This window comes from Strigops habroptila, chromosome 10, assembly GCF_004027225.2.
Source record: "Strigops habroptila isolate Jane chromosome 10, bStrHab1.2.pri, whole genome shotgun sequence".
Lineage (NCBI taxonomy): Eukaryota > Metazoa > Chordata > Aves > Psittaciformes > Psittacidae > Strigops > Strigops habroptila.
The window spans coordinates 29,952,850-29,979,151 of record NC_046359.1 but is presented as its reverse complement, the minus strand read 5'-3'; the positions used below and the strand labels follow the sequence as shown (position 1 = coordinate 29,979,151).

Sequence of the window (26,302 nt, the reverse complement as noted above, 5' to 3'; positions counted from 1 at the left end):
ATGCGAACATTTACAGTCCGCTGTTGGTGTCACGACTTTAGAGGATGGTCCCCACAGGCTGAGGCAGCTCTGCGCCGATTGAGCAGTGAGTGCAGCTTTCAGTGAAGGAAGCCAAACAAGGTGGATAGAGCATGGGCTGCCCGAAGAAGTTGCTGCTCCGTGATTTTCGGTTATCTCTTGCAATTCTGTTTGTGCTGACATTACATGCTTTTTGCCTTCTTTTCACCCACCCTACAGCAGCCCTTAAACAAGCACCAGAGAAATGACCCCAAGCACGCAGTGCAACACAAGCACCTTGAGCTCTTGCAGGTGCATCCTTCAGCTCCCGAAGTCCTTTCTTCCCTCATCTCTAACATTAGCTAGGAGAACCGGGAAACACCCTGATTTTTCGCATTTCCCTCTCACACCCCGCGGAGGCAGCAGACCAGGGCAGAGGCGCACGGCTGCAATGAGCCACCACCAACAGCCCCCCTCACCTCCCTCAGCGGCCAGCCCGGGCTGCGGGCCGCCCCCGGTGCGGCTCCCCTCGGCAGCGGGCTGCGGCTCGGCGCCGGTCCCGGGGGGCGGCGCCGCACCGGCGGCGCCCGCAGAGCCCCAGCGTCGCGCTCGGGCCGGCGGCACGGCGGGAAGCTCCCGCGGCTGCAGAGCGCAGGCGCCGACCATGCGACGGCCTCGCCCGCCCCTCGCCTCCTGCGAGCTCCCGCAGTCCTGGTGCGCGGCGGGGACCCGGAAGTGCGGCGCGGTCGCGAACTACCGGTGGGTGCGGGCCGCGGTGCCCGTTCTGGTGCCCCGCCTCCGCGGCGGCAGGGGAAGCGGGGGGGCCGGGACCGCTTCACGCCGCCCTTGGCGGAGGCCGCGTCGCCGCCACGGGCTGTTATCGGTGCGGGAGGAGAACGGGAACGGCGCCGGGTGGGGACGCGACTTCCCGCGTGTGGAGGCGGATCTGCGGGACGAGCCGCCTCCCCGTGCGCCGGGGCCGGGCCCCGTTGCCCCGCTGCGGCTCTGGGGTGGGCGCGGTGGGACAGCGGTGAGGGAGGAGGCCGGGAGGTGGCGCGGGGGGGTGTAGGTGTGCGGAACGGGCCGGACCGGTCTCTCCCGCGGCGGCCATTGCTGGGGAAAATCGTTCCTGGGGCATCCGGCGGCGCCGTCCCGGCGTGCGGTGGGGTGATCCCGGTACCCTGGTGCTTTATGGACATCGTGGCTGGCACGTTCATTTGCCACGACTGTGAAACTTACTCTAGAAAGTTTCATGTATTGAAGCAGGCTAACAACTTCGCTGTGGGTTGTCACAGGCTGTAGCGTGCCTCATTCGTCATACGCATTGCAGGTGCTTCTTCAGGTGCCCTTAATCCAAATCCCTCCCTATCTAGCTACAATTTGTTTGGGCCCCTTCTGGTAGCTCTTCCCTAAAGAGTTTTTTTCATGCTAAATGTCATGATGTGGGGACAGTGTGAAGTTATCAAACAAACTAATGCTTTACAGAGACTTGTGGTTTACTATGATTTTTTTATTGTATGTGAACTTCTTGGGGTAGGGTTTTTTGTGCACTGCATAAGCACAACATTTGTTTGGCTTATGATCTGGCATCTAAATACTTAAAAAGCACAGGAGAGTAACTTGGTTCTTTTATTACAGAGAAACTGCCAGACAGTTCCTAGCTGGCTTGCTGCAGGCTCCAAGGAACGCTTAATTGAAGGCAGGTATGAATTTCTTGGGAGTTCAGGCTTCTCTTGGCACTTGAGAAACATTTATAATGTGCCTATCATCATCTTTGACAGTGTCTTCTTGGTTTGTATGTGGATTGCCTTATTTCCTATGTATGTTAACTCCTCTTTTAAGAATGGGTTGTGTTACCATCAGCTGAACAGCATGCTGCTTCGCTGCTTCACTGCTTCTCTTGCTAGAATGTGTAAATGACAAAAGGGCCTCTTCATGTGCTTCCACTGCCAGCTGCCTGAGCGCCTCTAAGCATCTTGTCAGACTCTGATCTGGCATCCTGTGTAGCAGTGAAGTCAGTCTATTGTGTGTGGTATTGTCTACAGTCTTGATTGCTGGCACTCAGTCTTTGACTGCAAATTATTTCATGCTCCTCTTTGCACAGATGAAAGCAGAGAAGTATAATGGCTTCTTCTTTGTAGTCCTAAGATACGCGGAGCAACCTGACAGCAGGGAGTAACAATCTTTAATTTTGTTGAATTTGCCCATTGACTGAACATTGTAAAGGCAAAGAATAACCAAGCAGAGGCCAGGGAGGAAATACTGAGTGGCTTCTAGATAGTGACCTGATTTGATGTATATGAACTTGACCTGAGAAATTGCTGCTTATTTTTTTCAGTGCCTAGTGATTCAAGCTCCACGGTGAGAGAGCCTTGAGCTCTAGGTGAACCTACAGTCTAAACAGGTATAAATGGTAAGTAACAAGAGGTAAGACAGAAGTGCAAAAGTAGCAACTTGTGCACAGTCATTTTGTGGACAGTGGCAGAGACGAGAACAGGTCTCCTGTTATTTGCTGTCTTATGAGAGGATTTAAATGGGTCCATTTTGCCTTGATTTTTTAGGGAAGAACTTCTTTCTATGTGTAGCGCTAATGCTGAGAACAGGGTTTTTATATGAAACACTGGCTCGTTTTCTTGGAGGGGGGATGTGAGCTTCTGCAAAATGGGGTCTTCCTCAGGGTTTTATCCTGCGTGCAGGATTTTGGGATCAAAAGCTCTGCCTCAGCCACTTTTACTGTCAAGTGACTTAGGTGCTTGCTCAGGCTTTCTCTGGCATGCAGCTCAGAAATAAAAGATTGAGTCTGCTCCCCCTCTGTCTCTGCAGGCACGCTTCCCATCATGGTGAATGAGAGGTGTAATGGCAACCTGCTCGTGTCCCTGGGACCCAAACTGCAGGCCTACCCAGAGCAGCTGCTGCGGCAGCGGCGAGGCCACGATGGGCAGCCCGAGTACCTGATCCAGTGGAGAATCATCAGCCTGGAGGAGAGAGCAGCGGGCGGCAGCAGCGCCTCCTCTGCAGAGACCAAGCCGGAGAACATCTCCATGTGGATGTCTGCAGAAGAGGTCTGTGCCAGCTGCCTGGCGCTGCTGGGCCAGAGGAAGCTGGAAGGGCAGTGTGTGACAGGGGAGAAGGCAGCCGGCCCGTCTGCTGCAGATGTCCTGGGGGATGAAGCCTCGCTGCTGGAGATGAAGGCTGATGTCAGGAGCCTGGTGCAGCGAGCTGGCCGGCAGATGGCTGAGTCCAGGGCCCCCGAGTCCTCCATCCTCAACATCATCCACGTGCTGAGCGCGTACGCCAGCATTGGCTCGCTGGTGGGTGCCTTCAAGGAGACGGGAGCCCTCGACTTGCTGATGAAGATGCTGTGCCACAAGGACAAGCAAATCCGCCGCAGTGCCGGCAAGATGCTGAGGGCCCTGGCTTCGCATGATGCGGGTAGGGGCTGCTGCTGCTCAGTGCCCCTGAGGAGGTGCTGCTGGGCAGCTGAGAGGTGCCAGCCCTTTTTAGGGGTTACCTACAGGGAGCCTAAAAAGCTTCTGTTGTTGCAGGGAGCCGGGCCTATGTCCTGCTGTCCCTGAGCCAGCAGGATGGCATTGAGCACCACATGGACTTTGATAGTCGCTACACCTTGCTGGAGCTGTTTGCTGAAACGATGTCCTCTGAAGAGCACTGCATGTCCTTTGAGGGGATTCACCTTCCCCAGGTAGGAGCAGGCCCTGCCAGCCCTGGGGCTGCTGAGCAGGACTGGGTATTGAGAGAGCTGGCCCAGGATCTGAGCCTGGCTTGGGGGTGGTGGAGAGGCCCATGGAGAGCCTTGTCTCTGAGCAGGGGCATGTGGGTGGGCTGAGAGGTCTCTGTTGCTGCCTGCTGGTCCGGAGCTGTCACGGTTAGAGTCTGACAGCCGTGCTTGTTGCAGATCCCTGGGAAGCTGCTGTTTATCCTGGTGAAGCGCTACCTGTGCGTCACTTCTCTCCTGGACAAGCTCAGCAGTGGCGTGGAGCAGGGAGGGGAGCAGCAGGCCTGCACTGTGCCCAGCCCGCTCCCTGAGGACAAGAGCCGTGTGAAGCAGGAGTTTGAGTTCAGCATGGCCATGGCAAACCTCATCTCGGAGCTGGTGCACGTGATGGGCTGGGGCCACAGCCACAAGCCAGAGCCACCGCCCCGGCAGGAGCCGCAGCCTCGCACCACCCGCTCCATCTTCCAGCACAGGGCCACATCCTGCACTGCCGCTCAAGCAGCCCCCGCTCCCGCACCAAAGGAGCCCGTCGTCTTCAAGACGCGCTCGGCCTTCCCGAGCCGCAGCAGCTATGTGGAGTACGTGCAGGCGCGGCTGGTGCGGGGCATGCGGGTGCGCATGCTGGAGGACTACGAGCAGGTCAGCGCGGGCGACGAGGGCGACTTCCGCCAGAGCAACGACGGCACGCCGCCCGTGCAGGTACCCGCTGCAGGGCCGGCACGGGCTGTCGGGGCTCTGCTGCTGTGCTGCGTGCAGGGAACGTGCAGCCGTGTGCGGGAGCAGTGGGGTGGGACCTGCCTTCCCTCAGCCGGGTGCGCGTTGCGCTCTCCTCCTCAGGTGTACTGGCAAGCCCTGGGCTGTACGTACTGGGTTCACTGGCACATGGTGGAGATCATTGGTCCTTCAAGGCAAGAGGAGCATGAGGGCCAGGAGAAGGTGTCCGCCCTGGCACACAACTGCAAACCAGCAGCAGGTGAGCGGTCCATCAGCTGGGCACGCAGCCTTCCTCCCCAGCCCTTCTGCAGCTGCACACTGGCACTGCAGGTTCTGCTGGTGCTGGGTGACAGAGTGCTTTGCCCGGGCTGGTCCATGCGCTGGGGGAACAGGCTGGGGGAGCAGTGAGCTAGAGGTGCCCATTTTGAGCATTTTCTGTTCTACATCCTAAAGAGGTTCAAGTGATGATGGTAATCTCCATCTCTACAGCTTCTAGGGTCTCCTCCCAGCATGTTCCCCTTCTCTGGCTGCCCTCTTGTCACCTGCCTTTCCCACAGCAGGCTGTGGGACAACAGGGGCCCCTTCTGCCCAGATGGTCCACATGAGCTCTTTCCCTGGGTTGTGTGGGTTGTGTGGCAGAGGATGGTGGAATGGGCAGAGCTGGCAGTGCCCTGCCTTGCTCTGCTCTCCTGCAGTTGCACAGCCGTTTTTCTGCAAGCCCTCTGGGGGGCTGTACTCCCTGCCTTACCTGGGGGAGCAGTCAGCCAAGGCTGCAGAGGCCCTGAGCCGGGCCGAGTGGTGGGAGCTGCTTTTCTTCGTGAAGAAGCTGGAGGCGCAGGAGCAGAAGGAGGTCATGTGTATCATCCAGCAGGAGCAGGGAGAGCAGGTATGGGCAAGAGCCTGCAGTGGGGAACGGCTGGGGGCCTCTGGTGGTGCAGCCTTTCTGTCCATTCTGGGTCTGGCCACCGCCAGGAGCGCGGGCTCTGTGGTGAGCCTGCGAGGGTTGACGTGACGGCATCTGTGCAGCTGCCGGAGGGGGATGAAGAAGCCCTGATCCAGCTGTCGGTACCTGTGGAGCTGGCCCAAAAGGTGCTGCACGTCTTGGAGAGGCGTTGCCAGGGCAGCGCTCAGCGTGACCTGCGCGGCTCCCACGTCTACGCCAAGTACTCCCTCAGCAGGGAGGCCGAGCAGGATGGCGACCGGAGCACTGCGGTGTCCTCGGAGGGTGCTGGCTGCAGGAGCCCTGAAGCCACGGTGGCCGAGGCACCAAAGGAAGACCTGTCCACAGCTCCAGTGCTGCCCCAAGCCCCTGCTGTGGCAGTGAAGTCGGATTCTCAGCTGTACAGCGAGCTCCTGGAGAGGGAAGGAGTGTCCCTCCCAGAGGTGACGGAGGAGCAGAGCGAAGGTGATGGCCTGCTACGTGCTGGAGGCACCTCCATTGCCTCTGAGGAGGAAAGGTGTGGGCAGGGCATGGCAGCCCTGGCACCTGCAGGTTGCCTGGGGAGGGGAGAGCCTGTGGGTCTGGTCTGTGGGTGCATGGAGCCCTGAGGGTTGCTGAGGGTGTTACTGCTGCCCTGACGCCTGCGTCCATCCCTCCCTCCCACCAGCGCTGGGCAGCTCCGAGGGGCTGAGCGAGAGGGGCTCGCTGGCCAAGATTGCAGCCACGGTGGATGTGATCCAGAGCAGCAGCTCCGAGCTGGGGCTGCGCTTGGCAGGGCTTAAGCACATCCTGAAGATCCTGGAGGAGGAGCCCGAGCAGCAAGGCAGCAAAGCCCAGAGCGGACTGGGGACCAGGAGTGTTGGGTGAGCTGTGGGGTGCTGTGCACCTCTCCTGCCTGGTGGGGAGGGCCGTGTCGGCAGGGTGGGGGACAGTGCTGGCGGTGGAAGTGGGAAGGCCGGTATGCCCCTGCGTGCTCAGCAAGAAGAAAGCTGGATCTTGTGTCCCTTTGTCCCAGGCAGGCTCATTCCCGGGGCTGATGCAGCCGTGGCAGAGCCATGTGGGCAGGGAGAAGGTGTTGGCAGGGCCCGAGGTGTTGGCGTGCCAGCGGCGGTGCCAGGAGGCTCCTGCCGAGGTGTCCTTTCCCGTGCAGGGAGAAGTTGGTGAAGGTGGCAGTGGAGCTGCTGGGCACGGAGGCGGCAGAGAAGGCCGTGGTGGTGGTGACGCTGCGTCTGCTGGCCGTGCTCATGGCCAAGCACGACTGGCGCGTGACGTTCGCCATGGAGGGCGGCGTGCGGGCCGTGCTGGCCTGCATGCAGCAGCACGCCTCCTCCGCTCTGGTGCAGCAGGCTGGCCTGGCAGTGAGTGTGGCAGAGGGGGTGCGGCCCAGGGGTGCTGGGCAGGCTGCAGGCTCACCCTGGTGTGCCGGGGGTGCCCGCTGCCCTCCTGACTGCTGTTGTCCTTGCAGGCCCTGAAGGTGCTGGTGGGAGCTGTGGCCGGCGAGCCAGGAGGTGCTGGTGGGAAACTCTTGCCCCTGAAGCAGGCTGACGCGCAGCTGATTCGGGAGATCTTTGCCAGCATCGGCTCTGCCTCCAGCAAGGGCTCGGCGAGCCTGCTGAGTGCCATCCCTGCTGCCCTGAGCACCATGCAGAGCGTCCCCGGGTAGGGCAGAGTGAGGACGGCGGCAGGGGCGGGATGGGCAGGCAGGCGGGTCGGTGGGTGCCAGAGGGAGGAAGGCGCCCGCATCGCTCTGTTCCCGCAGGGGCTCCTCGGGTGTGCAGAACGGCTTGCTGGTGGTGAACATGCTGATCGACGGCCACCGGGGCCTGGCGGAGCAGCTGGCGAGCTGCGATCTCCCCGCGGTGCTGCAGAGCTGCTGGAGGGACGGGCAGAGCCCCGGCTGCCCTCACGCGACGCTGGCCCTGGGCGCCATCAACCGCCTGGCGGAGCACGGGCTGCCCCTGGGCCCGCAGACCGCAGGTAGCAGCTGCCCGGCCCCGCTGCGCCGTGGCCGTGCCGGGTGCCGCGGGCAGGGCTGCCTCCCCGGGCAGGGCAGGGCAGGGCAGAGCCACCCGCTGCCGCCTCGCGAGCAGGGGCCTGGGCCGGGCCCGCGTGTCCTTGTCATGGCAGGCAGAGAGGCACCGCTGGACCTGGGGGACGTGCGGAGGCTTCTGAGCGGGCTGGGGGACGGCGTCTTGTCCAAGGACGTGGTGGTGGCCCTGGAGCGGCAGCTCTGCGGCGAAGGCCCCGTCCCCTCTGGCGCGGCGGCCTGGCTGCTGCAGGACCACCGATGCTTCCGGCCGCTGCTGCGCAGCTTCGAGCTGCTGGGGGCAGAGAAGGGCGTGAGCCTGAGCATCCTCAGGTGGGTGCAGGGGGTTTGGTTGGGCTGCACAGCGGGTGTGCGGGTGCTGGTGGTGATGCTGGGGGCACACGGTGCATGTTTGTGAGTCCTGGTGGGGCTGTTCTTCACCAGGGGAGGCTGCAGCCCAGCACATACATAGGTGCTGATTGAGGTGTCCCAGGACGCAGGGCCGTATGGGCATGGAGCAGCATGTTCCTGGGTGCTGGTGCGGTGTCTGAGGTGCCTGGGGAGTCTTGGCTCCTTGTCCCTGTGGGGTGCTGGTGTTCCAGTGGGGCAGGGAAGCAGGGCTGCCTCTGACACCACCCACTGCCTGTGCGCCGTGGCCTGAGTGGGCCTCCTCTGTCACTCAGGATCCTGAACAAGATCCTGGATGGTTACCAGGAGGATGTGCTGCCCTGGCACGAGTGTGTGGAGCCCTGTGTGTCCTCCCTGAGTGCCCACAGCAGCGACCGGGAGGTGAGGGCGCTCGTGGCAGTGATGTGCTCGGTGCCGTGCTGGCTGAGCCACGGCCACCAGCCAGGCCTGTTGTGGCCAGTGCGGCAGGAGAGGTGGGGAGTGGTGGCCGTGGCTGTGTCCTGGCTGCTAGCATTGCCCGGGCCGTGCCTCGCCAGGCTCTGGCAGTGCTGCTGCGGTGTTGGGGTGGAGGGGATGGGGCACGGCAGCACCTCCTGCTGCTGCTGCTGGGGCCTGGCAGGTCCTGGCTGCTCACAGCTGCTGCTTCACAGGTGCTGCAGGAGGTCGTTGGCTTCCTGCACCGCCTGGCCACCACCAGCAAGGACTGCGCCGTGGTGATGTGCTGTGTGGGCACCCACGAGGCTCTGTCCAAAGCCCTGAACAAGCACAGCACGGCCCCGCCGCTGGCGCCAGCCCTGCTCGCCCTGGTGGGTGACTGCGAGAAGCACGCTGACATCTCCAAGAAGCTGATGACCAGCATCTTGGCTGGCTGCATCCAGGTGGGCCTGGGGGGGCCCTGCGGTGCTGGACTCTGGGTCTCGGGGCCGTCCAGCTGCCCCTGGCACCGAGGGGCAGCCTCCTGCTCTCTGCTTGCCGCAGCACTGTGGTGGGCGAGGGGAGGAGGACCCAGAGCCCCTGGTCAAAGCCTCGCCCCATCCCATAGCTGGTGCTGGGGCAGATTGAGGAGCATCGCCGGAGCCACCATCCCATCAGCATCCCCTTGTTCGATGTCTTTCTGCACAACCTGTGCCGGGGTGAGTGTTGTGAGCGGGAGCTGAACCCATGCCTGGCACGTGCTGGCCCAGCTGCTGGAGGCTCCATGTGCTTCTCCCCCTCAGGCTCCAGCATGGAGGTGAAGGAGGAGAGGTGCTGGGAGAAGGTGGAGGTCTCTTCCAACCCCCACAGGGCCAGCAAGCTTACAGACAGGAACCCCAAGACCTATTGGCAGTCGAACTCCAGCAGTGGTTCCCACTTCATCACTGTGCACATGCAGTGTGGTGTGGTGGTCAGGTGGGGCTGGGCTGGGAGGGCTGGGGGGGCCTTGGGTCCCGGAGGGCAGGCAGCTCTGCTGGGAGGAGAGGGCTTTGGGCCCTTGTGCAAGCCCTGCCCCAGTGGTCCCTGTCCTGGGGGTTGCTGGATGGGGGCAGTGGTGTGTGGGGCTGGCAGGGGCCTGGGTAGGGAGGTGGGGGCTGCTGGGCAGCACCACGTCCGCTGTGCTACAGGGAGATGAGCATGCTGGTGGCCAGCGAGGACTCCAGCTACATGCCGGCCCGTGTTGTGGTGCTGGGGGGAGACAGCCCTGCCACCGTCAGAACCGAGCTCAATGCGGTGAGTCTCTCGAGGGCTGCTCAGGCCATGGGGCCCCACGGGAGCGTGGGCTGGTCCTTGCTGTGCCCTAGGAAGGTCCTGTCCCGGTGCAGGGCCCTGGGGGATGCCCCATGGGGAGGTGGGGATGGCAGGAGCTGTGCTGCGGGAGCCTCCTCCTGGCTGTAGGCAGCGGGTGCTGGAGACTCGGGCATGGGCAATGGTGCAGCCCGGGCTACAGCAGCCTGGTGTGCTGGGGCTGTCAGCCAGAAGTGGGGCTCTGGCAGGGGGTGCCTCGGGGCTGCATAGGGGCTGTTGGCAAGGGACAGAGGTCATGGCTTTAACAGGGTGGTCAGGGGAGCACGCAGCGTGGCTGGTGCCTGTCTCTTGGCTTGCTGAGGGCTCTCTGCCTGCCTGCAGGTGACCATCCTGCCCTCAGACAGCAGAGTGATCCTGCTGGAGAACATGAGCCGCTTCTGGCCCGTCATCCAGATCCGGGTGAAGCGGTGCCAGCAGGTAGGGGAGCAGGAGCCTGGGACAAGGAGCCACAGTGTGGGGCTATGGGGCTGAGGGTTGCTTTGTCCCACAGGGCGGCATTGACACCCGTGTGCGTGGCATCGAGGTGCTGGGTCCAAAGCCCACTTTCTGGCCCATCTTCAAGGAGAAGCTGTGCCAGCGGACGTTCCTCTCCTGCACTGCTCGGACTCATGCCTGGTGCCAGGAGATCTGTCGGGACCGGGGGCGACTGCTGCAGCTCTTTGGCAGGTGAGTTGTCTTCTCGCTGTGCCATCACATCCCTGGTCTCTGAGGGGCCCCGGGTGCGGGGCGCGAGTGGGGCTTCTGAGCCGATGTGCCTGGCAAGGGGCTGCGCTGCTGTCCCAGGAGTCGCCCCGGGCATCGGCAGCACCATGTGCTGCCCGGTCGCTGTTGCAGGCTGAACCGGGCGCTGCGGCACGAGCAGAGCTTCGCCAACCGCTTCCTCCCTGACAATGAGGCGGCGCGGGCCTTGGGCAGGACGTGCTGGGAGGCCCTGGTGACCCCGTTGGTGCAGAGCATCACCAGCCCAGGTACCCTGCGCTCTCGCGGGCCCGTGCCCCAGGCTGAGGCAGCCCGCTCTGAGCCTGGTTTCCTCACAGACCCTGACGGCGTCAGCCCCCTGGCCTGGCTGCTGAGCCAGTACCTGGAGAGCGTGGAGCCGCCCTGCTGCACCAGGAGCCCTGGTGCTGCCTTTGGTTCCCGTGTGCGGCGCCTGACCCAGCTCCTGGTGCACGTGGACCCCGGTGGCTGGGAGCCGGAGGAGGCGAGAGCAGCTGGTGAGCATGGGGCTGGAACGGCGCTGGCCCGGAGTGCCAGGCTGTGGCCGTGGGGATCTGCTGGAGGGGTCGGGGGAGGGCCCTGTGGCACCGGGGGGCTCCCGAGCCGGGAAGGGCTTGTGGCCGTGCCCCTGCAGTGGCTGTGCCTGCCCGGAATCTGCGCTGAGCCCCCAGGGAGGGGGGAGGCTGCTGGCGGTGACTGTGCAGGGTCTGCCCGTGGAGCTGCGCTGAGCCTGGTGTTGTCCCTTGGCAGGTGGGAAGGAGGGGAAGAACAAGGAGGCACCGGCCAGGCCTGCGAAGGTGGTGGTGGAGAAGTCAAGCAGCCTGTGGGGCATCTCGCAGTGCTGGCGTGGCGTGGTGCAGCAGCAGGTAGTGCTTGGAGGGCTGGCTCTGGGGCCAGAGAGGGTGCATGGGACCTCACACCGGGCTTGTATAGTGGCACACGGGGCTTGACAGTGCCCTGGGCAATGTGTGGGGAGGGTGTGGGGCTGTACCTGGCCTCTGGAGTGGTGTGGGGCAGCCCTGCTGCACTTGCCACCCTGGCAGGATTCAGGCATCAGCCTGGTGCCGCAGGCTGAGAGACAGGTACAGGTCTGGGCTACTTACTCCAGTGCTGGGCTGCTGCTGCACTTGTGTCTTGCCCCTGCCCAGCCTTTAGGCTGTGCTTCTGTCTCTCCACAAGCTCTTGGTAGCTGACTGCTGGCCGGGATCTGGACAGTTGGTGTCAACAGTGGGGCTGGGGCTGTGGACATATCTACAGGCCACATGCACATCCTGCTGTGGGGCTCACCCCTCTCGTAGCACACCCCGCTGGGGGGCTCACCCGTCTCCTGTCGTGTCCCGCAGGTGCAGCGGTTCCTGGAGGCAGCCGGGCAGGCGCCTGACCTCGTGGAGCGATACTGCGGGCTGTACCAGCGCCTGCGCGGCGCCACGGAGGAGCTCTTTGGGCAGCAGGCTGCCTTTGCGCTGGCCCTGGGCCAGGGCTTCGCAGGGGCTTTGCTGCAGCTCTCCTTCCTTACTGCCCTGCACGTGAGTCGAGGGAGTGCGGCACCAGCACCGGGGCTTTCCCCGCTGCTCCCCCCAGGGATGTTCCCCCAGCCCAGCCCTGCAGCCCCCCCGCAGGGGTGAGCCCCCTCCGCAGCCAGCCCTGTCCCTCTGCAGGTCAGTGAGCAGTTTGCCCGCTACCTGGACAGGCAGATCCAGGAGCTCCGCGGGGCTGTGGGCAGCACAGGGCCGCTGCAGCAGATCCTGGAGCCCTTTGTTGTCTTCAGTGGCCTGGAGCTCGCCCACTCCTTCGAGCACTTCTACCGGTGAGGGGGGCCATCTCTTCATGGGACCAGAGGGCCTGGGGTCCATGCTGTGGCATGACAGGGGAGGTGCAGGCAGTGCTGAGCCCGCCTTTGTGTGGCCGTGGTGCTCCCGCTTTGCTTTTCCCAGCTCTGGTATCCGGAGGGAAGGGTTGTGAGTGGTCACAGGCGCTGCCAGTCTGTGGAGGCACATTCCCTGCTGGCAATGGAGAGGGGAGACGGGCGCTGCCGGGCCCATGTGCTGTGGGGGAGGCCAGAGCCGGGGCCATCATTGTCTCCCAGTGCGAGGCTGATGGGGCTTGGGCCGGCCCCTGGCCTGACGCTGGCGCCTGTGGCAGGCACTACCTGGGCGACCGGCTCCTGGTGCAAGGGCCATCGTGGCTGGAAGGAGCCGTCGTGGAGCAGATCGGGCTGTGCTTCCCCAGCCGCTTCCCCCAAGACATGCTGAGCAACCTGGCCGAGTCGGAGGAGCTGCAGCGGCAGTTTCGCCTCTACCAGCTGCAGGAGCAGGACAAGCGGCTGCTGGAGCTGGACATGGGCCTGGACGAGGTGAGTGTGCTGCTGGGGGGGAGGCCGGGGCTGCCCCGTTCCTCACCGCGCTCCTGAGGCTTGTCCTGAGCCGCGCTGCTGCCCCCGTGCCAGGCACTGGGGACGGCCTCGGTGGCGGATGTGCCGGAGGTGACGGTGCTGGCCCTGTCCCCGCGCTGCTGGCCTGTTTCGCCGCTCTGCCACATGGACCGGCCCCGGCGGTTGTTCTCGGCGGCGCTGAGCTGTCCCCTGGACGAGTTTGCCGACTTCTGCAGGCGCAGTGAGTGTGGGGAGCCCCCAGGCCCTGCACAGCAGCTCAGCCAGGAGCAGCAGGAGGGCTGGGGTGTGCCGGGGTGGCCGGGCAGGGCTGTCTCTTGCGCTGGTGCTGTCTCTTGTGCTGATGCTGTCCCTGGCAGGCCAGAGCCGGCTGGGCTGGGAGTGCACAAAGCCCTGGCGGTTGCAGTGGACATGGCTGGGCCACGCCGAGCTGCAGTTTGGAGACTGCGTCCTCCACGTATCCACGCTGCAGATGTACATCCTGCTGTGCTTCAACAGTGCTGAGGTAGGAGCTGGGTCATGTGGGGTGATGAGGCAGCAGATGCCAGAGCACGGCTGGGCCGTGTCCTCCCTTCTGGTGGGGTCTCCAGCGGTGTTTGGGGCACAGGCTGCCCCCTGTTCACTGGGCTGTGGCTGGTGAGTCTTGGCCTCTGGCAGGAGGTGGCTGTGGAGGCCTTGCTGCAGGTCACAGGGCTCCCTGCTGACCTGGTGCACCACGCCCTGGCACCGCTGACCCACGGCGAGGGCGTCCTGGTGTGGAGCCGCCCAGCGGGAGGTGAGTGTGGGGCTGGGACAGCTCTGGGAGGTGCTGCTCTGAGCCACGAGCAGGTGCTGGGGTAGAGGGGAAGGGGGTGGGCTGGGGTGAGCCTGTCTGTGGGTGCTCAGGGTGCAGGACTGTGTGTCAGGTTGGGGCCTAAGGCCATGTGTGGGGTGTGGGTCAGCTGGGTGGTTGGGTGTCATCCTGGGGTTGGGGCCAGGGGCGATGCTTGGGGCCACGTATGGGGGGCAGGAATGGGGCCAAGAGCTGTGATGCAGCATCGGGAGGGTTTGGTCCCACAGCCACACACGTGTCGTGGGGCTCCTTCGGGGCCCAGCTCGGGGCTTGGCTGACCCTGGGCCGGGTGTAGCTCCAGGCACGCTGCGGCTGAACCAGGCAGCCCTGGCCCATGCCTCTGGCCGCCACCTGAGGCTGCTGCCCCAGCAGAGGTACCTGCGGGTGGAGAGGGCTGAGGTCAGCGCCCTGGAAAGGAAGAGGAACATCCTCTGCTGCCTCATCACCCGCATCCTCAAGGTGGAGAAGCAGCTCCACATCGACAACCTGGTGTTCAGGGTATGAAGGGCTCGAGAGGCAGAGCGGGGCTGCCCGGGTGCTGCGCCGCACTGCAGTGTGGGGCTCCCTTGCTGCTGTAGGTGATTGATGCCTGTCAGAAGGGCGAGCTGGGGCCAGGGCTGCAGTTCCTGAGCTTCTGCTGCCACAGCGTGGACGTGCTGTCCTGTGTGCTGCACCTGCTGAACCAGGGCTATCTGCGGCGCCAGGAGGAGAGGCCTCATGTCTTGGAATACATCTCTGCTGAACCTGTAACCCCTCCTGGGGGCCAGGCACAGATGGCTTTCCAGAGCAGGCCACCGGAGGCATCTTCAGATGAGGACAGCTTAGACTGCCTGTCTCGGTAGGGATGCGTGTCACCAGGTGTGGAGGGATGTGCATCTCTGCCCTGGATGGTTGTGACACATTTCTCCATGTCAGGTTGAACCCTAGCATTGGCAGTTCGGAGGAGTTTCTCATGGCAGTGCTGCAGGTGCCAAGGGGGCACACGCTTAGTCCAGAGGAGGCAAAGCTGCTCATGAACCAGACAGTACAACAGGTTCAGGATGTTCTGAGCATCCCAGATGATGTTGCACGGCACCTCCTCATGCACTGCAGGTGGAATGTGGATTTCCTGATCCAGTGCTATATGGAGAACCGTGAGACCCTCCTTATCTCCTCGGGGCTGCAAGTGCAGGATGCCCAGCCCCCTCCAAGCCCAGGGACCCACTGCCCAGTCTGTGTGAACCAGCTGTGTCCCACTGAAAAGCCACCAACCCTCTGCTGCATGCACTACTGTTGCAAGGTGAAGATCCTGGAGTCTTTGGCTCCTGTAACTTGGTGGGGAATTGCTGCTGCCTAGTTCGAGCAGCTGTCCTTTGTCTGAAGCTGTTACCAGGTGGCTTTCACAGAGCTCATAGTTTCTCTTTTCTCAGCTCCCTTTAGTGGTGATCCTTCAACTCTGAGTTAGTCTGTTCCCAGTCTTGTGCTTTGGGGTACTTATCCATGGTTTGTGGTGGTTTTGTGCACTGTCTGCTGAGTTTTGTGGGCTTCAGAGTCACATGGCCCAGGCGATGCAGCTCCTCTTTAGCTTTGATTTCTTCTCTTCTGCCTTTACAGCCCTGTTGGAGTGAGTATCTCACAACTCGCATTGAGCAGAATATGGTTGTCAACTGCACCTGTCCCATATCTGATTGCCATGCACAGCCGACTACAGCTTTCATTTGTTCCATTGTTTCCTCGGAGGAGATTATAGCCAAGGTGAAGTAGGTTACTGGGTGTCGATGCTGTTTTGTTTTTGTGAGCGCAAACAGATAATCTTGCTGCTGCTTTTCCCCTTCCTGTTGCTAAGATTGGCAGTGTGATAGTTGAGGCAGACCAGATTTCTGCCCAGTAGTGTCTCTGATCATGGTCATTACCAACTATTCAAGAAAGCATAACATCAGCAAAAGAGCCCAGTGGTATTTCCTCTAAACGTATCTCCAGCAAAAAACATTTCCGTGCATCATTAGTTAAGGACCAGGTGAGAGCTATGGTAGCAGTTCATGTCAAGTATCCTCTGCTGGTGTGCTAGAAGCAGTTGTTAAATCTAGGAAAAATGAAGAGAAAACGTTTGAGCAATTTCATTTTATTGCTGCAACAATGGCCCCAATGTCCTTTCTGTTCCAACAGTCCTGGCTTTGAGCACCTCAGGTTTTTGTGAAGATGACAGGAGTTACCACATCAGACTTAATCTCCAGTCTAAGTCTGGGTGGGTTTACAGGCGGCTGTAAACCGGGCTTCCTGAGCTCTCCTTACCTTAGTCCTCAGTCAGCATGGGGCAGCAGGAGCTACTTGGCCTGAGGCAGAAGCTACTTTTTCTCCATATTCTTTCAGTTTTTAGTTATTTAGAGTTATTTAGAGCTGAATGCCCTCCCCATCTAATGACAGAGGTGTGGCTGTTGCATGACAGACTATTTTTGTTAATTGCTGGACAGAATGGGTGTCTCATCTGTTTTCCATTGCTCTGTTGTTTGACAGGTCTATACCAGCAATTGCTTCTCCAAAAATATTCCCCTCCTCTTCCAGCTCGTTACTGTCATTATGATCCTGTATGAGCAGTCATATAGAGCAGTGAGCAGTAGTCATAAAGACTGCTCTATCTTATAATTTTTCTTTAAGCTTGCAAACTGGCAACCAAAATGATCAAGGCTACAGAAGAGCATTTCCCTCCATGTGTCTTATATATCTTGTTTTTTTATAAGAAGTGCTTGGAAAATTAAGTGTATAGAGAATGTATCTGGGCAGCTAGTTCTAACTGGCTTTGCAAATCCTGTAGTCACACCCATCTGAGAGCAGGACTTAATATCCTGTTGCTGTGGCTATTTTATAAAAAATATATTATTGCAGATGATTTTAACAAGTTGCTCTGATGCTCTCACTGAAATGTTATCAGTTTCCCTTTTTGCTCAGTAAGTGGTATTGCTGGAGTGTTAATGTCTCCTGCAGAGTCACACATACAGTCATAGAGTAATTTAGGTTGCCATAATCTCTGGAAATCTCTGGTCCAACCCTGTGGTCAACATAGCCAGATTATTGCTGATATTAAAACATATTGCTTGAGATTCAGTCTTCTCTGCATCTTACAATTTGGGTAACTCTTGGCAGTGGTAAGATCCCCCTTCTCCCCATGCTGAACAAAGCCAGCTCTCTCAACTTCCCCATATACATCCTGTGCTCCAGCCCCTGACTGTCTTGGTGGCCTGTGGACGACATTTTCTCTAATCTGTTAATGTCTGTCTTGTACATGGGAGCCTAAACTGTTCCCAGTATTCAGTGGTGTCAGCAGTGCCAAACAGCTGTGAGAAATCCCTTCCTTTGCCTGCTGGCTGCAGTCTTCCTAATACAAGAGTATTTGAGTTTAAACTTTTAATGTTTACATTTCTACAAAACATAAACCCTCCCACGTTTCTGAAAGAGGTTTTCTCTCTACCTGGTTTTCCTGAAGTTTCTTGAGAGTCTGTTCTTCAGAGGTAGTCTTCCATTCTGCCACCATGGATTCTTTGCTGGGAATGCATAGGCTCCATACCTGGATCTGGGGCCTCGCACACCAGCGGGTGCAAAGATCTCTAAGATCTGTTGGTTAGTGTCATGTGGCACTTGGCAACGTCTTGATTGTACCTGGCTAGTTTTCTTCCCAGACCTTCACTGGACACTTGTTCCCTCTCCCTTTAGGGTTCCTGAGAGCAGCTCTTCCTCTTATTGTTTCAGTAGGAATTCTAAGTCTGCTTCAGCAGTTGCATCTCTCTCTCCTCCTCACCAGGAAAATAGGATAGCACAGAACTCCAGAGATTGTGAAATTCACCTTCTGTGAAAGCTGTGATTTGGTGCTGTCTGCTGACTCAAGTACCTGTGAATCACTCTGGGTACCTGTGTCTCGGCAGAAATGATAACATTGCCTGTCAGCAGAGTTACAGACACAGATTATTGACTCAGAGAAGAATTGACTTTATTGAGACTTTGCCTCCTCCGGTCATTTTGCCATGACAGTGGCTAAAATCCTTGCAACCTGAATCTCTGGTTCAGGTTGCCTGAGAGAGAGCATGAACAACAGAGAATAAATGAGAGAGAAGAATGAATGAGAGGCCTTTCTGAGCCCTTCAGTGCTTGGGGCTTGCACATGTTCTCTCTAGTGCTTGTTTTGACCTGTATTGTCCTTTCTGTGCCTGGTAGCTTTAGAGCAGCTCTCTGAGTATGCAAAAATATCTGCAGGAGAGCTGTGAAGACTACAGGATTTCTTCTGAACTACTTCTAGCTTTGTGTATGTTTGCACAGTCCTTACACTACAGCAACTGAGTACAGAAAACTAAGCAACTATGTGCAGTATGGTTGCATCCCTGGGTCCCTACATGAATGGTCCTTTGTTGATAACCAGTTTGCCTTGTCCTCTGCAGTAACGTCTAGAGGTTGTGGGCAAAGCAAGTCTCCTTCCCGTTTGCACGTCATGTAACTAAGCAAAAGTCTGCTGAGGAACTGAAAGTCAGAAAAAAATAAAAAGAGCAGGTAGAGGAAGGTGATCCGTACCCTCCACTCTCTACCCAGAGATCACATCTGGAGTACTGTGTCCATTTCTGGGCTCACCGGTACAAGACAGACGTAGTGGGGAGAATCCAGCAAAAGACCACAAAGACGATTTAATTTTTGGAATACCTCTAAGAAAAGCTGAGAGAGCTGGGTTTGTTTAGCCTGGAGAAGACTTAGGGGTGGCTCTTGTTGACGTGTGTAAATACACAGATGGGATTAAGGAACCAGATTCTTCTTGGTGATATCAAATGAAAGGATAAGAGGCATTGGGCACTGATTTAAATACAAGGAATTCCTTCTAAACATAAGAAAACTTTTTCTTCTCAGTAGTGAAGGTAATGGGATGTTGGAAAAGGTTGGGCAGAGAGGCCTGTAGTCTCTATCCTTGGGTATGTTCAAAACCCAACTGGACATGGTCCTGAGCAACCCTGCTTTGAGTTGGGGAAGTTGGACTAGTTTTTTATCTCCAGAAGTGCCTTCCAACCTCAGCTGTTCTGTGGCATGAAACAGCCTCCAGTTATGACATGAGGGGTGGGGAATTTACACAAAGGGAATGAAAGAGTAAACTAACTTAGTGCTGTTTTGTTGTGAGCAGTTTTTCAGTCAGCTGTAGATCCCAGAGGCACCAGACTCCAGTTTTAAGGCCTAACCGTGCAGCTTCTCTGCCTTAAATCTCCTTCCTGGCTTCTTATTACAGTATGAAAAAGCCCTCCTCAGAGGCTATGTTGAGTGTTGCTCCAACCTGACATGGTGCACCAACCCTCAGGGCTGTGATCAGATCCTCCTTAAGGATGGATTTGGCTATGGGGCAGCCTGTTCCAAGTGTTCCTGGATATCCTGCTTTAACTGCAACTTCCCAGAGGTGAGGCTAAGCTGAGTCAAGGGCAATACTGTCTTGGGTTTGGCACACACCATTCTGCTTCTGTGTGGTTGACTGTCTTTCTCTTTCAGGCCCATTATCCTGCGAGCTGCAGCCACATGTCTCAGTGGGTGGATGATGATGGGTACTACGAGGGAATGACAAGTGAAGCCCAAAGCAAACATCTGGCTAAGCTCATTTCAAAGCACTGCCCAAGCTGCCAGGCTCAGATAGAGAAAAATGAGGGGTGCCTGCAGTGAGTATCAATTTTTGTTTGCTAATGGAGACAGGAGAGGACAGAGACATACAGTTAGGTCCATTGTGCTTTTTTCTTTTTTTTTTTTTTTCCTGGGTTGAGGAGTAAGAGTTGTAGCGGGTCTTTTTTATAGCTTTAGAAGAATGAGTGATTGCTTTTAATTCCTATGAAAAGCAAAATGTTCCCCAGCATTCAGATTTAAATCCATTGGTAGCCCTGGAGTAGAACCAAAACTCGTTTTGCAGTAACTTTTTTATAGCACACACTTGTCTGCTCTCAGAAGCTGCTATAGACATACAGAGGTGCAGGTCAGATGAGTGGATAGCTCAGCACCATGTTTTTTCTTTCACATACTCAAGTATTCCCATAATCTTAAGCACTTTTCTTTTGATGCCTCTCTTGAATTGGCTTGTATCTCTGGCACCTTTTTACATGACAGAGGAGTGACATCCAGCTTTGAAGCCAGTGCTTAGGAGTTGCCATTTGTTCATTTCTTGCACTGGCACAGCACTTAGTACCCAGTTGTGATTTGTCCTCACGTGTTTTGTGTAGCCCTAGGGCTGTGCAGTGCCTTTCTGCACTGTGGAGTGCTGCATTACTGAGGGAAGAGGTGAGGTGCTCATGTGCATCTTGCTTCAAACTGTGGAATGCTTAGTTCACCCTTCAACCCTTAGTTCACCCTGGTAAGTTTGTAGTGTGAGATCATGCTGCCAGTTTACCCAGCTCATTTTTGAACAGAAAAAGACTAGTTTTAAATATCACCTGCTTCCAAAAAAGGCTTTAAAAAATGTATGCAAGGAAATGAATTAGTAAGTGAAATGAGTACTAAGTGAATGGGAATGAGTAGGTTGTGCACTCCAACACTGTGATGTAGGGGAGCACTGGGAGAAGCTGTCTGCAGGTGGCTGTTAGGACTGAGTGATTCCCATTGTTCTTCTCCTACCATGCAGTATGACATGTGCAAAGTGTAATCATGGCTTTTGTTGGCGTTGCCTCAAGCCCTGGAGACCGACTCATAAGGATTATTACAACTGCTCTGCTATGGTGAGTGGTTTGCTGTATCCCATTGGTTCATGCTTGTGTTCAGACGCACCAGGCCTCTCAGAGAGAGGGTGAGGATCTCCACTTGTTCCCTTTACTCTGGATTTTGTGGACTTGCCAGTAATATTGATAGTATTGTCAAAGTCTGTATGCATGGTAGCCATTTCCCCTTGAGGGTACTTGAGGGAAATTGCTACAGGTTACTTGTACCTTTCCTTTCAGGTGAGTAAAGCAGCTTGGCAGGAGAAGCGTTTCCAGGATTACAATGAGAGATGCACTTTTCATCATCATGCAAGGGTAAGGCCTCCTCCTTCCTTTGCAGACACTGACTCTTTTTCCTTAGCCCTGGTGAGCAGGACAGTTTCTGTTGTGTCTCAATATATGTCACCTGAAGCTGAGAAGCAGGCTTTAGATGCAGGTGGGAATACCTAGTCATTTCACCCTGGCTCTGACGTAAGGGGTGGTTCTTGGCCTACTTTCTTCTGCCAAGTCTGTTGTGGAAACTGAACTCTAACTTGTGGTGGTGATGTGTTCAAACTGAAGCAGTACTTGGAAGCAATGGCAACCAAAGGACTGAGGGCTGAATTCTGTCCAGAGCTGAGATACTGTGAAAGGCTGAAGTGACAGCACAGTAGAGATGTCATAGATGGAGGCAGTAAATGCTGTTCTGCTGCCTGCATCTTCTGGGATGGCACTTCAGGATGGTTGGCAATCACCTGTGTGGAAGGTGCTATTTTTTCAGTCTCGTAGAGCTGGACACTGACTTTTTTTTCCCCTTCTTTGGTTATTGCAGGAATTTGCCATGAATCTGAGGAACAGCATTTTTTCCATCAGGGAGATGCCAAAAATTAGGACTTTGACCTTTGTTCTTGATGCCTGCAAAGTGCTAGAACAGGCACGGAAGGTAAGGCTGGATAACAGGGTTTCTGAGGCTTGAGTCTAACTCTAAGGTGTATTTTATGCCTTTTTTAAAGTGAGAAGAGGCCAACCTTGCTCTACTCAACAAGGGGAGACAAAAAGCTTGAGGGGAGGAATAGCATCATGACAGGGAAGAGCTCATGTCTTCCTTTCCCTTTTCTCTGAGTTGGGCTCTCTCTGCACTGTTTGTCACAGTAAGGTCATAGGATTTGGAGCTTAGCTCAAGTTGACACCATGGAATTGGCAAAAGAGTCTATATTTAGGTTTTTCATATACTGGCTTTGGACCATTCCAATTTGAAATGCCCCAGTGGTGGTACTTCATGCTGTGTTGCTGTTAGGAAGTCCCTCTTGATGCTCGTGTTATTATTTTCCTTTCTTAACTTAATTTCATGAGCTGTAGGTGTTTTGGGAGCACTGAGTCATCTATTGCATGCCCTGATAGTGACATTATGAAGGATTTGCAGTGCAGCCACTGGATGTGTGCAGTAAGCCTGTGACAGCATAGGCCTGCACTGTCTTCTATGCCCTGAAAAATAGGAAGGAGGTGGGAATTACCTTTGTGATATTGCCTTTGCAATATATACCTCGTTTGTGCAGGCAAACTTGATTTTGAGATGCATGTGTAACAAGGGTGTCTGACCATGTTTTGTCTTTTCTGTATGGTAGTCCCTGTGTTTGCCAGGATACATATCAATGTTGCTTGCTGCTGCTGGCTTTTCTGGCCCGTTTCTTTAAATGGAAACAGTGGTCTTGTTTCCTGCTGGGTGCCTGGATGGTTTTAGAGGTCATTCATTCCTAATAGGAGTTTGCCACATGTTGAAATGAACCTTTGTGCTCTTGGTGCTTGCACCATGCCTGCTTTCCTTTGGCCTCAGTTTTCTCAGTTCAATGTCACTTGAGTTCAACCTGTGCTGCCCAGCAATGTGTAGATTCTGCGTGCTGGTTGTTTTGACTCTGTCTTCTGGTCAGTCACACTTGTTAGGCATTTACAGTCTGTGTTCTCGTGATGGTTTGCAGGTGGGAACAATCAGTTATTTCAGACTTCAGTACAAAATAATTACACATTCATTTCCAATCCTGCCAGTAGCTCTAGGTAGCCTGGCATTGCTGTTACTTGGCATAACAGTTCATTGGGCTATTGCCACAGACCAGAAGTGCTGCCAGGCTTCTATCAGCCGCTGATATGTAATGAAGTCTGGGAAGGTTTGATGTGACTTTCTTGTTGCCTTCTCTGAAGCTGATCATCAAGCTTACAGCATGATCTGTACTGCTCCAGGTGCTGGCCTACTCGTGTGTGTACAGCTACTACAACCAGGACACTGAGAGCATGGATATTGTGAAAGAGCAGACCGAGAGCTTAGAGCTGCACACTAATGCTCTGCAGATCCTTCTGGGTAAGTCCCACAGTCTCTCAGAAGTACAGGCTAGCATTCCCAGCTGCATGGTTCAAATTGTGGCAGCTCTGTGTTAGTGATAGCACACACTGTATGTGTACAGGATTCCTAAGAGGCTGTGACTGGCTTATAATCAGAGCCAAGGGACTCTGTCTCTGCTGAAGAGTATGGGAAGCAGCATGACTTTGTTGGCCTTGAATTGCAGAGGAAACCTTGCTGCAGTACCAGGACCTGGCCTCTTCTCTTCAGCTCCTGAAAGCAGAGCATTTCAAGGCTGGTTTGGAGTTGGTACACCAGATCAAGGAGCGTCTCTTTGCAATTCTCTGGCACTCCACACAGGTGAAGTCCACATGCCCTTTAGTGGCTTGTGCTCTGGTCTAGTTGGATCTTGGGCAAACATAGAAAGGGGCTTGGTGAGCTGAGGGCATGGACTGTCAGTGCTGTGTCTATGTAGGAAGGGCTTTGCAAAATACACCCGAAATTGCATATTGTCTCTCTTGTGTCTGTTGTTCTGTGCTAGCAGGATTTCCATGTTGGGCTCCAGACTTCGTCAGATCCTGATCAGAGAAAGGTGAAACTCTCAAATGTGCCTGCTTCAGGCCCTGCCTGTGTAGGGTGAGTTTTCTTAGCAGGGTAACAAGGAAAGGTGTAAAGTAGCTCTCTCTGGACTCTCTTGGGTTTCTGTGGAGAGTCACACTTTTTCTTCAGGAGTGTATCAGAGATCTAGGAAGTGTCTAGATGAGAAAACCAAGAATAAGAACATACATGGGGGCAGATGTAAGGGTCTGACAATATTTTTTAGGAAGGGAACGGAGAAGTGACACAGCTGTAAAATAGTGTGTTGAGAGGTGAAATGGGTGGTTGTTTCCCTGTCCTAGAGTACTGAGCTGGCAGGTGTTAAGATTGGAAGGTGATGAGTTTGAAACAAAGTCCGTTCCTGTACGATATGCTGTTTAAACCAAGAAATACAACTGGCATCTGCCGTCCCAGTGTGACCAGTCCCCTCTGACAGCTGCTGTCTTTTCGGGAGGTGAACAGGGTTTCAAGAAAGAATGTGTGACAACTGAGTCAAGAGACGCTCTGTGTCAGAGCAGGGTTTCTGGTCTAATTGGGCTGAGGCACCAGAGCTGGTGGCAGACTGCAGCTTGTTTGCCCAGTCACAGGTGGCTCTCTGGCACAGCCCTGTTTTGCATGCATGGATAAGGTCATTTAATCACCACCTTATAGGTGCCCCTGTGTGGCTGCTGTGTGCCTGAGGCAAGGCTTTGGATGGGGATGCTGAGGTGTAGGGAGGATGAGGGTGGTGTGGGTCTGGATTGTGGTTGCTGCTCACAGCTGGGGCTCTGGTCTGATGCTGTTCTCCTCAACAGGCCAAAATGTACCATCTTATGTGATGACTCCAACAAAGATGAAGGTGACAAAGAGGTTGAATATGAGGAGTATGAAGATGAGGAAGACTATGATGATGATGATGACCTTGATGAAGACAACTTTCTGTTCGGTGATGAATCGGATAACCTTGATTGTGACTCCTACTTTGATGATGATGCCTATGACTAGAAGCCACCCAGGCTGGACCTCTGCCTCTACCCTGACTCAACCTGTTTGTATTAGTGTCTTTCCTCAAGGACAGGAACTCTCAGGTGGAACCAAGAAACATTTCCTCTGAGGGCTACTTGTTTGGTGATGTGCAGAAACATTGCTCTGGACAGACAGGCTGTTACTGTGGCCACCTCTCAGAAAGATGTCTCCTTGCCTTTCTCCCTTGTCTCAATTTCTGCCCATAGGTATCTAATTGAGTTAGAAGGTCACAGTCCAGCTGCATCGTGAGGACTACTTGCTTCCTGCTAAAGGACTGTTTCGTGTCCTGGGGAGTGCTTTCCCCAAGGACTAGGCACAGGTGAGTGTGGCATGTTGTCCTAGTATCACACTGTCTAATCCAGCCACTGTCTAGAAATACTGTAAAGCAATGTGTTTACACTCAAGTCAAAGCCTCCCATCTGGAGCTGGTGGGATTCCCTCCAGAGCCGCAATGGATGAGGTTCAGTGCATTCCTCTTGGTGATGAGGACAGCTTTTTTGCCGTTTATGGAAGGAGTTGCCCTCCCTGCTGTGAAGCAGGATGGGCTGCTACGAGTGGCACAAGTTTGCAGGACTGCTTTTAAGTGTATAAATATACGCACGCACACATATATCAAATATATATATGCAGAGGTTGTTCAGATAATACTTTATCTTTGTAAAAAAGAAAACCCTGAGGAACAAGGGTTGAAAAAAGTTCAGTTTAAAAAAAGAAACCATTTTCTTCTAAGAAAAGCCTGCTTGTTGTCTGTGGGGAACATGAGTGTGAGGGGAGAGCAGCATATTCACAGAGTGAGGAGGATGTGACCTGAATGTGCTTATCCCAGGAGTTAATGTGAAATTGGTGTGGGTTTGGGATCCTTGCCCAGGCCATGCAGTCTGCCCTGCACAGTGGCTTTTCCTTCCTGGGCAGTTCAGGGAACAGTAAGAGGTATGAGGAACAATGGGAAAGAGGGCTGTTAGCCTTGCCCTGTGTCTAGGCTGCAGAGCTTGCAGACTCTGCACGGGACACAAGCAGCCTGGAGAGTTTAAGCCAAGGCAGGACCAGAACAGCCACGGGCCTGGTTTTTGGTATAGAGGCAACGACTGGTGGAGCCGGGACTGCGCGTGGGAAGAGCGCAGAGGAGCGTCAGCCCTGTCCCCGGTAAGTAGTGGCTGTCCCTAGGGGAGTGTAAATTGCGCTGGGGAGCGGCGGCTCCTCACCCGCCGCCTTTTCGGTACAGAATAAAGTGCTGCCATCCCGTGGCCAATGTTAGGTACTGGAGGTGTGGGGGCTCTGTGCACGTGTGGCTGCTGCCATCGTGTGGCCAATGTTCGGTACGGCAGGTGGGGGGGCGCTCTGCGCCTCTCTCTGCTGCCATCCTGTGGCCAATATTGGGTACTGCAGGTAGGGGGCGCTCTGAGCCTCTTTCTGCTGCCATCCTGTGGCCAATACTCGGTACTGCAGGTGGGGGGGCCGCTGTGCACGTCTGGCTGCTGCCATCCTGTGGCCAATGTTCGGTACTGCGGGTGGGGGGCGCTCTGCGCCTCTTTCTGCTGCCATTCTGTGGCCGCTATTCGGTACTGCAGCCCGGGATCCGCGCATGCGCCTTGGCGCTCCTGTACTCACCGTTGATGTTCGCGGTTAGTAGCAGCGCGGTCCTGCGGTGCCTGCGGGCCGGTGCTGCGTGCTCGCCGCTGTCTACAGCTAAGGAAACGTCGCCGCCGCTGCTGCTGCTGCTGCTGCACCACGTTCGCGGTATCAGCGGTCGCGCCGGGCGCTCGCGGGCGTTGCTGTCCCTTGGCCGCAGCCCGGCTTTCGCGCGCTGCTTTTGTCCCTCGCGGCGCGCCGTCCGTACTCCGCGTATGCACAGTGCCCGGGGGCAACATGGCGGCGCGCAGGGCCGGGTCCCGGCGGCAGCGGCAGGTGAAGGCCGAGCCCCTCGGAGAGGCGGGGCGGGGCGAGCCCCCTGGGCGGGCGCAGGGGTGACTCCTGCCCCCTGGCACCCGGGGGTGCGGCAGCTCCCGGTCATCCGGAGGCGAGCCCCGGGGAGTTCCCTGAGAGCTGACGGGAGGGACGCGGGGCAGGAGGCGGCAGCCCCCGGGGCGCAGCACCGGCTGTTTCCCTGGCTCGCCAGAGGAACCCGGCGCCTGCCCTGGCCCTGCTCATCCCATGTAGCAGGTCCCAGCTCCAGCGTT

At 56.6% G+C, this 26,302-nt stretch overlaps 1 protein-coding gene across 2 annotated transcripts; it reads left to right on the top strand.

The window, feature by feature from the left end:
• The first annotated feature begins 669 nt into the window (after positions 1–669).
• Positions 670–24,767, top strand: LOC115613592 (cullin-9-like). Of its 2 annotated transcripts, none has more exons than XM_030499245.1 (43): positions 670–756; positions 1,636–1,700; positions 2,336–2,410; positions 2,821–3,429; positions 3,543–3,697; positions 3,911–4,429; positions 4,568–4,703; positions 5,140–5,330; positions 5,471–5,849; positions 6,052–6,247; positions 6,535–6,742; positions 6,850–7,043; positions 7,144–7,361; positions 7,512–7,743; positions 8,094–8,199; positions 8,469–8,696; positions 8,861–8,951; positions 9,036–9,207; positions 9,420–9,525; positions 9,922–10,017; positions 10,091–10,266; positions 10,435–10,568; positions 10,638–10,814; positions 11,068–11,183; positions 11,661–11,843; positions 11,976–12,124; positions 12,460–12,670; positions 12,764–12,929; positions 13,066–13,211; positions 13,364–13,481; positions 13,834–14,036; positions 14,117–14,376; positions 14,454–14,817; positions 15,132–15,272; positions 18,772–18,936; positions 19,026–19,189; positions 20,140–20,233; positions 20,453–20,527; positions 21,024–21,134; positions 22,427–22,544; positions 22,750–22,883; positions 23,068–23,159; positions 23,915–24,767. In XM_030499245.1, the coding sequence occupies exons 4-43, from the start codon at positions 2,835–2,837 to the stop codon at positions 24,102–24,104; spliced, it is 7,509 nt and encodes a 2,502-aa protein (XP_030355105.1). In that variant the 5' UTR covers positions 670–756; positions 1,636–1,700; positions 2,336–2,410; positions 2,821–2,834; the 3' UTR covers positions 24,105–24,767. The 2 variants fall into 2 exon arrangements, with proteins under 2 accessions (XP_030355105.1, XP_030355106.1); XM_030499246.1 differs by lacking the exon at positions 670–756 and adding an exon at positions 777–880.
• The last annotated feature ends 1,535 nt before the right edge of the window (positions 24,768–26,302 follow it).